The sequence below is a fragment of the Sciurus carolinensis genome, chromosome 2 (genome assembly GCF_902686445.1).
Source record: "Sciurus carolinensis chromosome 2, mSciCar1.2, whole genome shotgun sequence".
In the NCBI taxonomy this organism is placed as follows: Eukaryota; Metazoa; Chordata; class Mammalia; order Rodentia; family Sciuridae; genus Sciurus; species Sciurus carolinensis.
The window spans coordinates 67,354,675-67,368,103 of NC_062214.1; the positions used below are offsets into that span (position 1 = coordinate 67,354,675).

At 36.0% G+C, this 13,429-nt stretch overlaps 1 protein-coding gene across 9 annotated transcripts in view; it reads left to right on the forward strand.

Moving 5' to 3' along the window:
- Mef2a (myocyte enhancer factor 2A) overlaps window positions 1-13,429 on the forward strand; it is a 154,167-nt gene that overhangs the window by 136,582 nt on the left and 4,156 nt on the right. For 5 of the 9 annotated variants that reach the window (XM_047542248.1, XM_047542247.1, XM_047542250.1 and 2 more), the window contains 3 exons: window positions 4,077-4,100; window positions 7,622-7,748; window positions 11,749-11,875. In XM_047542248.1, coding sequence (XP_047398204.1) covers window positions 4,077-4,100; window positions 7,622-7,748; window positions 11,749-11,875 — 278 coding nt within the window. The remainder of the gene's footprint in view (window positions 1-4,076; window positions 4,101-7,621; window positions 7,749-11,748; window positions 11,876-13,429) is intronic. The other 4 variants (XM_047542256.1, XM_047542251.1, XM_047542254.1 and 1 more) reach the window with 1 other exon arrangement.

Sequence of the window (13,429 nt, forward strand, 5' to 3'; positions counted from 1 at the left end):
CAACTACTGGTATTGGAATACTTCAATATCTAAATACAAAGAAACAAAAACTTGGTACATGCCTATATAAAAAATAATTCAGAATGGATCACTGACCCAAATTTAATACATGATACTGAAAATTACGGGACAATCCATACAACAGCAAAAGAATGATCCATAATGTAAAAAAATGGGTATATCAGAATTCGTGAGAATTTAAGTTTTGCTCTGTGAATGATATTGTTCAAAAAATAAAAGTACAACCTACAAATTAAGAGAAAATATTTCTAACAGATACTTCAATAGAAGATACATAGGTGGCAAATAAACATATGCTTAATATCATTAGGCATTAGGGAAACAAAAATTAAAACTACTTGTTAGAATGACTAAAATGCTGTTGAAAATGCAGAGTAACAAGAACTCTCATAAATATCTTCTTGGAATGCAAAATGTTAGAACCACTTTGGAAAAGAGTTCGGTAGTTTCTTGTGAAGTTAAATATATATTTGCTATATAATCCATCAATCCCACTCCATAGGTAAATCCAAGTGAACTAAAAACTATGCTTATGTAATAACATGTACTTTTTCATAATTGAGAAAAAGAATAACCCAGATTTCCTTCAACAGATGAATAGACATACACACTGGTTCATCCAAACAAAGGACTACTAAGCAATAAAAAGGAAGACACAACAATAGATAAATCTTAATTGAGTTCTGCTAACTGAAAGAAACCAGATCCAAAAGTGTACCTAAGGTGTGATTCAACTTATATTCATTCCAAAAATTGCAGAACAGCTCAGTGTTTGGGAGTGGTTGAGAGAGGTTGACTACAAAGGAATAGTATGGAAATATCTAAGATGATGGAACTACTCTATATGAGATTGTGTTGTTAGACATGAGTCTGCATTTGTTAAAACTCATAAAACTTCTGTGTTATAAGAGTGATTTTTATCCAATGGAATCAAATAAAACAGGACCAGTGGAATGCAGACTGTGACACATGCAAATAACTATTACAAACGAATGAGAGTATGATAACAAAGGAAATGAGGAAGAAAGGAGCTGGTTTAAATAACTTTGGAAACTGTTTTGACTGGATACTATCAGAATAGAGAACAAAAACATTGTAGTTAATCATAGTAAAAAGTAAATTTGTGACACACCAGTAGTGAATATAGCAGATAAGTAGAATTAGTTTTCTCATGACTGGACAAAATTTACATATAAGCAAGAGGGTAAGGGTTGAGGAAACTAGAAATGAACCCTGTTTCTGGGGTATATTTGGAAGTTTCAGTATGAACTTCCCTTTTTAAACATATATAGATAGATACAAAAATGTGTATGCACACACATTAACACTATATATTTCCTAGCTCTGTCTACTGAAAGGTCCTTAAAATATGGCACCCAGTAACTGAGCATAACTAGCACTCAGATTTTACTTTCTAAACACCATTCTCTCAATCCAGGGAACCAGGACTCCTTGGAGAGGTGGTTGATTGGTAAACCTGGTATGGGATCTACAAGATGAGTATAAGGCACTAAAGAATAAGTGCATGTCAGAAGTTCACAGGAGACACTTTTCCAAAAGAACTTTCAGTGGCCTCAAAACTAGAACACTTTGAGTAACAAAATAACAAATTACAAAATTACCAATCATCTCAGTGTTATAATCCAAGGGATAGCAAATATTGAGTTCATTATTGATATAAGTAAATGATTGAATAAATAGTGAAGTGACAACTCTTCCTTAGGGAGAAACTAGTAAATGTAGAAAGAATGAGAAATATTTGTAAATTAACCTTTAGAACATTGCAGTGCAATGATAATTGTTTCAGGCAAGGCCAATCAATAAGTGCTGCAATTAGTGGGCAGAAGTTAAGATGAAACACAGTCTTTACTTAGCCTCAAAATGTCTCTCCCCAATAAATATTTGCTTCTTACAAAGCAATGTTATAGTGAAGAATCCTGAAAGACACTATCTTCTTAACTAGAAGGTCAAGGCTAACATCACTGGTAATGAGACAAAAAGATATGTGTCTTCCAAAATGGTGTGTTAAGAAGGTCATATATCTCTGTGGGATTCTTCTAAAAGTCTGTGTCTTCCAACAGTGAATAATCACTCATAAGACAAACCATTCAGAGACATTCTATGGGATAACTGAATAGTAGTCTCCAAAAGTTCAGGTCATGAAAAAACAAGGAAATACTGAGGAACTGTTAACAGACCAGAAGGAGACTAAGAATACATGATAACTAAAGGCATGTGAGATCCAAATTCTGATCCTGGGTCAGAAAAAGGACATAGGTAGAAAGAAGGGTGAAATCCAAGTAAAATCTTGAGTCTTTAATTAGTGCCATCTTCTAAAAATTAGTTTCAACAATTGTATCATGTCTCTTTGGAATGTTAACCTTGGAGGATGTTGGGTGAGGTGTGTGAAGGAACTGTCTTTGCTCTCTAAATTTAAAATTATTTCAGAATAAAATATTTAACATACATATACACATAACAAATAAACATATCCAGAAAAGGAGTCACTGAGGGTGAGGAATAATAGCATTTAGGAAAATTGGCCATTTGGCTCACCTTTCAGAAGAAACTGGTTGTGCAGTACCTACTAATTACTATCTGTTAGAAATAAAATATTAAAAAAAGGTTTCACTTAAGGCATAGAAATATGTTTACAAGAATTATTAGTAAATGGCAAAGTTAAAGATGAAACTACATTTAGACATTGAGAAACTGCTTAATGAAATTATTTCTGGTTTTTTTTTCACCCTTCTTATCAGGCATTGAACCCAGAGGTGCTTAACCACTGAGCCACATCTCCAGTTTGTTTTAATTTTTTATTTTGGAGACAGTGTCTTAGGACCTCACTAAGGTGCTGAGGCTGGCTTTGAACTTTTGGTCCTTCTGCCTCAGCCTCCTGAGCGCTGGGATTACAGGCATGCTCCACAACACCTGTTTTAGTATTTTTAAAAAGAAATCATGAAGCATTTCTACAGAAAACTACAAAACTTACCACAAAAACTATTTATACCCTCATCCCTGAAGGTTAAAGTGAAAACTACATATTTAACACACAAACACCCATAGTGGTGTTAGTGTTTTTTTATGTATCTTTTCATTGGAGATACATAATGATTATGTATGACAAAGTAGCTGAAAAACATTTTACTCACATTTGAGATAGTAATTATAGGCCACATGATTGTTTTGCAGAGTAAATAATCATCCTCTTTTTCTATTTCATCCCATTCATTTGCAGAGAAACCTGCTTCAAGATTAGGGCTTCATGCATCTGTAATGTGCAAGGTTTCTTTTTATAGGTTGAGAGAGAATTGGTTGATTAATTCAAGTAAAATAAGAATAAAATAATAAACTGCTTTAAGCATATTAATATTTTATAAATGTTCAGAAGAAAAAGAGCAAATGTTTCATTTCTTTCCTATTCATAGTTTATCTGTTCATTTCTTCTCCAGCCTCATTTATACACACAAGGTTTCTCTCCACTAAAAGTATTTTGTTCACATGTAAACTATTATTTGTAAATGATAAACATATAAATCTGTTAAATTTATTAACAAATGTTTGAGATCCTATTGTTTCATAACACTATGTTGGCTACTGTGGAAGTAAAACAACATAATTTCTGCCTACCAGGGATCACAGAATTTAGCAGGAAATAGATGGACACATTTGACCAGGTGGGATAGTGATAGGAGGATTCAGATGTAAGTATATTCTTAGAGTTCCAAATGTAGACTGTATCACAGCAACTTTTTAAAATGTCACAGGACTGTGGCTATATGTAGAGACCAACATAAGAGCAGACTGAGGTGGCAGTGGGGGTGGGGATGTTTTAAACCTGACCCTAGAGAATTCAAAAGAATACTCTAGTCTTTTGAAAAACCAACTAAAGTATAGAGATAACAAGTAATTTATATTTCTATTTGGTGTGTATTATAATCATCTCTGTAGAATTCCAAACAACTTCTAGTGTCCATGTTTTTCTAAAAGAATACTTTGTTGTGAGTACCAATGGTCTTAGTAACTCTCTTATCCCTCTTATGTGCTGAGTACAGTCGGAGGAAGAGGAATTGGAGTTGGTGAGTGTGGGTTTCTGCTTGAAGGGAATTGAAAAAGATGTAGAAACTACTAATTCTCTTAAATGTTTTTTTTATCTAACCAATGTTCCTTTGTTACACAGATATTTTTCTTTTATTAAATACTCTTCAAACACTTTGAGTCACAAAAGCAATCTGCTAGTACCATAGATTCTTGTTTTTTTGTTTATAATTGTAAATGTTGACACATTTTATTGGTTGGAGGGAACATGGACTAGAGAGCCTTTAAAAAACAGTAGCTGTCGGTGAGCACAGGACAGTGTTAAACATTTTTAAAGGAAAGCTACAAAATGCCTTATATAGCTCTCCAAATTAGTAAAATATTTTTAGAAAATGACTTCACCCTCAAAGTTCCTCAGATTGTAACACACAGTCTTGTGTTATTTCTCTTTCTTTCAAAAAGATTACATCATTTTCGGTGAGGTCACCTTTTTCAGAGTTGGAATTATTTCATCCTGTGTGAGAGGATCTGAACCACAAGGGGGTTCCCTGTTTACTAAAAGGAATGTCTGTAATTGAACTTACACAAATTTACTTTTCTATCAGAAGATATTCTGTTCTTAAAAGCAGCAGCTATTATTACCTTGTGTTTTGTCCCACTGAAAAACAAACATTATCTGTTGGCTTTTCCCCTAGAAAATAAACTTAAATAAAAATAACTTGCAGTTAATCTGTTTCTTCTTTGGGAACTAAATCCCAAACTGCACAGAAGTAATCATATGCATTCAAAGTCAGCTGCTGATTAGATGTCTCCAATTTAAGGGAAATAAAGACTTGAAAGTGTTCAATTTTTAGCATGGATAGGGGTTAAGAGTGCATGAGAGCATGGGGTAAAGGCATCATTTGGTTTTGTTTGCATTTTATTATTACATGTTTATGCATGCTCGTGTGTTTTGCAGTTTGTTTCTTTTTAAATAAGGATGTCTGTGCTCTGTCCTTCAGATGAGATTGCTCTTTATTTAGCTTTGTGAACACTCACGGTATTGGATGATTTTTGTGTCCATTAACTGAAATATACAAGTTAGTTGTAAATGTGATGTTAGGTTATATCATGAATATCTTTTGGTGAAATACTTATTGATTTAATACTTATTAGCAAGTAAAGGTTATAATTCAAACAAATAATTCTTTCATTAGACCTGTTTATACTTACAATGACAAATGCTTCCATGAATTATCTAGCACTATGTTGCCCTCTAGTGGTTGTGAAGGTCACTTAGTACTCAGAACCCAATCCCGTGAGATAAAGAGCTTTGATGGATAGGAACAATATATTGCAATGTCATTGTTATCCCTTGCCTTTGAGATCATGCCAGGAGATTACCATAGAGATGAAACCAGTAGAGTGATGAGAGAGCCCATACCAAACCCCTCATACTGTATTCTTCAATCTCATTTGACCTACAGACCAAATATTAAAGAACAAATTTAAGTCCAAAGTAGATCCCTGTCTCAAAAGCTGTAATGCCAACTTGATGCTAAGACTAAGATATATTCCCAATTGTCATACATTAATCTTCCACTTTCCTTAAGTGCACATATAATTACAGAATCTCAGAGATCAACTTCTGAGGGCTTTATAATATAGAAATCATAAAATGTAAGAAACAAAGGCATGACAAAAACATGTCAATAGCCATTCATATTCTTTAAAATGTAATTAAGCAAATTCAGACTCTTAAAACAGTGCGAAGTATAGAGTTTTATACATCAAAATCAAGACAGAAACACAATTTGTTTTAGAATTCAAAAAGTTGTTCAAATTGTTTTGCACTCTCTATTATTATTGTGAGTGACTTTGACTCAAAGTGAGGAAGGACAGGTGTCCAGATCCCCTAGGGCCTGTACTAAGGATTTTATCTGGTGAGAACCAGGCTACAGAGGTCCTTTAAAAGCCTTTCAATTCTAGAACAGCTTTACCTCATGACAGCCCTAGTAGCATAGCTAGATAGAGGAAATAAATATATTTGTTCTTTGTATTAACACTGTGTAGAAAGTTGATTAAGGGGGTTTCTGGGATAATTTAAAGATACTGTCTTACATGTCTATAGTACTTCAGTTCCCAAAGCACTTCTAACATTGCTTCATTTGATTCTGACAATAGCACTGCAAGGCATGTTGGACAAATATTGTTTTATTGTGACAAAGTTAGAGGTTCAAAGAGTTAAGTGATTTACCCTGTCTTGGGATGTGGTAAATCTAGGACCAACACTCAGTCAGTACATCCACTAAGTCTAACTTAAGTTAGGATAAAAAATTGGAACTAAAAAGAGATTAACTGAGATCTAGAGCTTTATCAAATGATCATTTTTCACATACCTAGATCAAGCCAAAGGGCTGCAACTCATGTGCCTTTCTGAAAATAGTGAGAGAAAACCACATCATATTCTGATCCTTTAGACTCTAAAGATACTAAATTATACTTTTGCTATTATGACTTAGACCCTAAATAACAAGTACCAGATTATAACATCATCTGTAAAAAACATAAGTTGGAGTTGTGCTTTGGCCTCTTGCATAGTATTAGCGTGCAGTTTATTCTGTTCCTCTGATCCTTGATTTCAGAAAAAAATGTTACTTTAAGTCACTGTGGGGAGAAACTGATACTTTCATACTCCTACACATAGAAGACAATAACAATCTTAAACTAACTTGATTATTTAATAGTTGACTTTTTTTTAATTATTCTTTTTAGTTGTAGGTGGACACCTTTATTTTTATTTATTTATTTTTATGTGGTGCTGAGGATGGAAACCAGTGCCTCAAATGCACTAGGTGAGCGCTCTACCGCTGAGCCCTTTATTCCCAATGTAGATATGATACTATGTAGAAGCAGTCAGCAATCATTTAATACTGCTCCATTCACAACCCTTTTAGCAGTTCTTTAAAAACTCTCTACTCAGAGCTTCTCTTTTTAGAAAACTGAAGAGATAAATATCTGAATCTGCTGTTAAAAGAAATAGGCCATCTGCAGGATCAGTAGGAAGGAAAGTTGGCACTTAGAAAGCCATGTCTCCAAACCATATATCAAATAAAAATCCTGCAAAGAAAAGTATTTTTGATCCCTATACTCGTGAACTTAAAATTCTTTCATATACAAATGACTTTTGCTATCAGCAGCTTAAAATCAACACATAATTCACTTTGGGTAACCTGACAGTATCTGTAATGACATCAAGCCCTCATTATGCTAACACATTAATGTGTTATCACCCATAAGGTAAGTTTCTATTTTAAGGATATGCCTCTGACATTAATAAACTGCTAAAATAAAAAAGAGAGAGAAGGTGAATAATTAATGTAAACATAGGTCCCTTAAAATTAAATATATAGTTACTCCCATTAGTACCTTTACAGTTTTCATATCAATTACTGCTTCAGAAAATGACATTCAGATAAAACTGTGAACAGTGTCACATTTAAATTGAAAGTTATTTTTAAAATAATAAGTATGAACATAAGTACCACATAATAACACCTTTCTTTTTTCTCATCTCTTACAGAATACCCAGAGGATAAGCAGTTCTCAAGCCACTCAATCTCTTGCTACCCCAGTAGTGTCTGTGACAACCCCAAGCTTGCCTCCACAGGGACTTGTGTACTCAGCAATGCCGACAGCCTACAACACTGGTGAGCTCTTTGTGCCTTTTCTTTGGTTTTATTTCTCTCTGTTTTGTTATCAATGTGTGCTTTTTATGATTTTTTAAAAAGTATATTTGTTTTAAAATTATCCCTGTTTTTTTAGATTCAGATTTGGATATATTAAAAAAAAATGCGAGCCTTGAAAAAGTCACAGAAAATGCATTGATTGTAGAATGTTTTGAATAAGTTATTTTATTTCACCAGTGAGAAATTTTACTTGCCCCTGACAAAGAAACAAAGAGCTGTTATGCATCCAGCCAAGGAGCGTGTAATAGCCACCTGTTGCCCGTGTATTTTTTATGTAGTTTCTCGTTACAGCTTCCAGGCTTTTGAAATAAGATGCTTGCTTTCATACTGTTAACCTGCTTTGGGAAAGACCACGAATTCCTTTGGGGATGTGGCTTAACTGTGGCCTACAAGCTACATTTTCCTCCCTGTAACCACTAGTTTGGTCTGTGTCATTTGTGCCCAAGGGGAAAAACAGCCACTGAGAGGAGCTTTTCACTCCTTTGTGTTTATTTACACATTTCATCTTAGAATACCCTAATTTGGGGGTCTGTTAGGAAAGTGTAAGAATACCACAGTGATGAGAAGGGTGCTGTTAGCCAAGCAGGCTGTATGGAGAACCATGGTCCACAGCAGGTTTCATTTAGATTTGCTGTTTTAAGGAGAGGAAAAAAGTGCTTGTAGTTTTACTTTATCCCTGGCTGAGCCAAACACCTGTTACTTGAAAGGAAGAAGGAAGGAAGGCAGTAAATTAGACCTTGCCCGTTATCCAGAAACTGCAATGCAGGAAAGTTATTCTTTTATGGTTTTCATAAATAGACTGTGGTAGAGATCATCTAATTTTAGACTTCAGGATAAAACACTTTGCTGCTCTGCCTTCATCCCACTGTCTAGAGCTACCCGAGGGAGGCAGAACAAAGATACATTTAATTGCTGCTTTAATTTAAAGTACTAGTTCTATTAAAATAGACAAACAATTTTTAAAGGTTTTTGTTAAAAAGCCTTGTAGAAGTGTCCATTACCTTTGAACAATCAGAATGGAGGGGGAAAAAAAAAAGCCCAAATCTATCAACTACAAACTAGGGTCTATAAATTATAGCAAATTATTTGTGTCTTGCACAGGACAGGTTCCAGACTAAAGCCAGGGATTAAGAATTCATAGAAATTATGTTTTAGTACATTAATTACCTGCTTATATGAGAGATGTCACGTGACAGATGCTATTTTTCTCTCAAGTTTATTCTAGATAAGAAAAGGGGACAACCTAAGTTGGTAACCATGGAGGGGAAGTCCCAAGTTGTTGTGGTTTCTAGTTAATACTATGAGGTTGAAAGATACCGGAAGAGAGGAGCATAAGAGACCAGATGCTCAGGGAAGTGTTAGCTGAGATGAAACTTGGACTGGGCATCAAAGTTACATTGCAGTTTACTGAGCATTTCATTACAAATTTTTCAATGTACTTAGAAATTCTACTATACTTAATTTTTAGAAATGGCAATAAGTTAGAAAGAATATATATACATATGTATTTTACATATAATCAATATTCTTTTTTTTTAAAGCAATCAGAGGTGAAAACTTTTATTATTACATTTAGTCCTTGTTTTAACCTTGCTATTATGGGTCTGACCCAACCTGGCCAAAGGCAGTTTCTGGTATTGTTAAATGTAATTGCCTCTAATGAAACCATTATTAATATTCAAGCTTTAGGGAGGGGTTTCAGAGTCAGAAGAAATGTCCAAAGGTAGGTTAACAATAATAACCAAAATACAGAAAGAGAAGCCACACACATGAATTTTCATACATCAGTGAATGCATCTGTTTCAAGTATATCCACATACATACACATACACTATAAAGTCTCACAGGAATTACCAAAACATAAAAATGGAGTCAGTTCCCTTAAAACCATCTGTCACTCAGCTTTAATCTCATTCCATCTTTTGACTGACTTTATATTTACTCTCAGAATACTTATTCTAACATTACCATATTGCCTTTAACTTACATATCTACTTGCCTTTTCTAAATACTTATCCATATTTTATCTTGTTTATTCTATCTTGTACCTTTTTGTGTAGATTTACTATCAAACACAAGTCATATAGTAGGTTAAGGGCTAAATAAATGAGCAACTTTTTGAAATAAATGCAGAAAAGTTGTATGCAAAGCAGTTGTATAGAGACATCCTCATGCCCATCAGTAATATCACTCCTAGCTTCAGGACTTATTCATGTAAACATTCTGTGGGTATTTATTGTTTGCTCTGTAGCATGTACTTTGCCAGGTACTGAAAATCCAGAGTCTATTATGGAATTTAGGGTCTGTCAGCATAAAAAGACACAAGGCAAGCAGCTCTAAGAAAGATCTGTTCCAGTTGTGTCAGGGGCCACCTTTCAGCTAGAACCTGAAAACGTGTGCAGGACTCAGCCAGGCAGCTCAGGGAGAATGATCTGAGGAGAGGGAGCACAGAGTTGACTGACAGGATGGAGACTGGAGAGGTAAGTAGGGATTTGTTGACTGTGTTGTGGGGTTCAGACATTGTCTTAAAAGTGTTGGGAAGGGACTGGGGTGTGGCTCAGTGGTAGAGAACTTGCCTCACATGTGTGAGGCACTGGGTTTGAATCTCAGCACTGCTTATTAATAAACGAATAATAAAGGTCCATCAACAACTAAAAAAAGATTTTTAAAAAGAGTGTTGGAAATCATAAAATTTTTTAAAGTAAAGGCATGTCGTGATCATATTTGCTGTTTTAAAAAGATCACTTCGGCTGCAATGTCCATAGGGGCAAAATGAATGCCAGGAAACCACATAAGAGACTAGTAGAGTGACCCAGGAAATGGTTACTGGGACTTGCACTAGAGTGGTGACAGTAGAGACAATGAAATCTGAACAGGCCTAGATACAGTAGATAGAATTGACCAGACTTAGTGGTTGATGTTGGGATTCAGAGAGAAGAGAAGCAGCAAGGATAACACCCATAAATTTCTGGCACAAACCTCTTAAGTGTATGTTCCTGCCATTTAACAAGGGATGGAGCATTTAAGGAAGAGAAGGGTTTAGAGGAAAATTTGAGCCATGTCAAGTTGAGGTGTTTGAAGAAGTATCCAAGAAGACTTGTCAAGTGAGTCATTGGAAGGGCTGACAGTTCAGGAGAACTGTGGACTGGAGGGAACCTGGGGGAGGAATCAGTGTACTAAGCTCCCCTTCCCCCAGCCTCTATGGGGATAACTGAGACAGTCTGAGAGCACATAGAACAAGTATGGTCCTACCATAAACCTGAGCACCTCAGCTCAGTTCCTTTCTTAAAAATGTTAATTCACTAGAAAGACCAACTTCTTTAAACATCTCTCGAGACATGAGAAAGAAGTTAAAAGTAGAAATGTTTGCCACCTCTCTTTAGAACTAAATGGAAAAAACAAGTGTTTATAATGAATTGAAATAACTACATGTGAGTAATAACTAATGCCCTAAGTTTTGTGTTTTTTTTTGGGGGGGGGGTTTATTGATGGACCTTTATTTTACTCATTTATTTATATGTGGTGCTGAGGATTGAAACCAGTGCCTCACCACTGAGCCACAACCCTAGCCCCTGTCCTAAATTTTGGTCATAGTAATTATAATGGAAGTATTTATATAAAATGAGCTATAATAAATACTCTTGTGACAAGGAAAGTTTTTTTCATGAACTTGAGATGATTTTGCATGCAGTGAGGGAACTGTGACATTCCTGATACTTTAAGCAAATGCAGTAATTATATGATGATGCATTTAATGTCTGGGGCACTAACTTGACACCCATAAGCAGGGATTCTGTGTTTTTCCTGTCCTTTGCCCTTCAATCAAGACTTGCTGATCCAGATTCACTCTGGGAGAGCTCAGTGTATCTCTTTGTTCCAAAGGGTAGTGGCAGGTATATTTATTTAAAATAACCATGATATGGGAATAGCCCAGCATAGCAAATCTTGTCTTCCCTTGTAGATTACTCACTGACCAGCGCAGACCTGTCAGCCCTGCAAGGCTTCAACTCCCCAGGAATGCTGTCTCTGGGGCAGGTGTCAGCCTGGCAGCAGCACCATCTAGGACAAGCAGCCCTCAGCTCTCTTGTGTGAGTACTGGAAATTTTCCCTGATATTATTCTTGGCCTGCACACACCTTTTGTGTCAGGTAAAATTTTTTACTCTGTGGATTCTCATGTGAATAATCCTACAGTGGTTCTTTTTTTAGGTGGACACAGGTGTTGGGAGAAAATATTTTCTTAAATACTCCAGATAATTGTTTGGATATGAAGCAAAGAACAGGCATTCCTTGAAGGAAGCAAGGCTTTTCTTTTCAGACATACTGAGATAAACGCCAGTATCCAAGGGGGTTTCAAGGCATAGATGCCACCACATGTACCCCTTTCTTCCTGCTGATTGATGAGTAAGCTGCCTACTCCATCCTGCTTTCCAACATCTACCTCTGATTCCACTGCTTAAGGAAGGCAGCTTGAAGGCATTTGAGCTCACCTACCTCTCCCTTCCCTTTTGCTTTGATGACTATCTAAAGAAGAGGATGATGAGCTGTGTCTTTTTCTTTCTCCCTGGATCTTGGGGGGAAGGAAAACAGGGTTGGGTAGCCCATATGCATCAGGCTTCATAGGATTTATGTGTGATTGATCCCAGCCCAAATACATGCCCTACTTCATTCACAAAGAGAACATTCCTTATGAACTGAGTGTGAGGATATAAGCAAAGAAGGTTTACTCTTCGGCACCCAGAAGAGATGAGACTCCTTGAGTAGCAGGGAGAAGGAATAGGGCTTAGTAGAGTTAGGATGACACTAAGCCCATTAAGCAGGTGGAGGAGAACAGCAGACCCTGCTGGCTACCTCACACTTGGTTAGAGCAGTAGGGAATAACCTACCCTTCTGACCTCCTTTCAGAAAGTACCCAGAGGACCTGAGCCCAGGAAACCCATTCCTCCTGAATTCTGAAAGAACTCCACATACATATTGTTATCAGTAATCTTCTTGAGGATTAAGTCATGGGAAAAGGAGAAGAGTATCTCAGGGAATTTTTTTTTCCTTCCTTCACAACTGGCCCTTAGACCTGACCTAAATGAAAACTCTAAAAATAGCCCTGAAGCTGAGGTACACGCCTGTAGTCCTAGCTATACAGGAAGCTGAGGCAGGAGGATTACTTGAGTCCAGGGGTTTGGGTCCAGCTTGGACACCATAGGAAGACCTCATATCAATAAAAAAAAAAAAAGGCCAGGAAAGCAAATATGAGGAAAAGTCTGTACCCACTCCCCCATATCAATCTGATTAAGTTCATCAGCTTTTCTAAGACCATTTTCTCATCTGGAAAATAAAGATGATATGATTTACTCAGAGTTGTGGAATAGATGAGATGTTCTGCCTATCACAGGACCAGAGTAGAGAAGGTACTAAGGAAAGATGAAGCACTGAACAGAATTTAGTTTGCCATGTTCCTCTGTCTTTTTGGACCACACACATTAGACACTGAAATTGTTTTGCAGACTTCAGCTGCAAGAATACAGTGGTGGATAGTAGAAGTAAAAAACATTAAGAAGCCAGCTGTACTACTTCTTTCTTCCTGGAAAGATGTGATTTCCTTTTGTACTATGTACTAAAGGAGATGACCAAAACCAGCCTTGGGGAA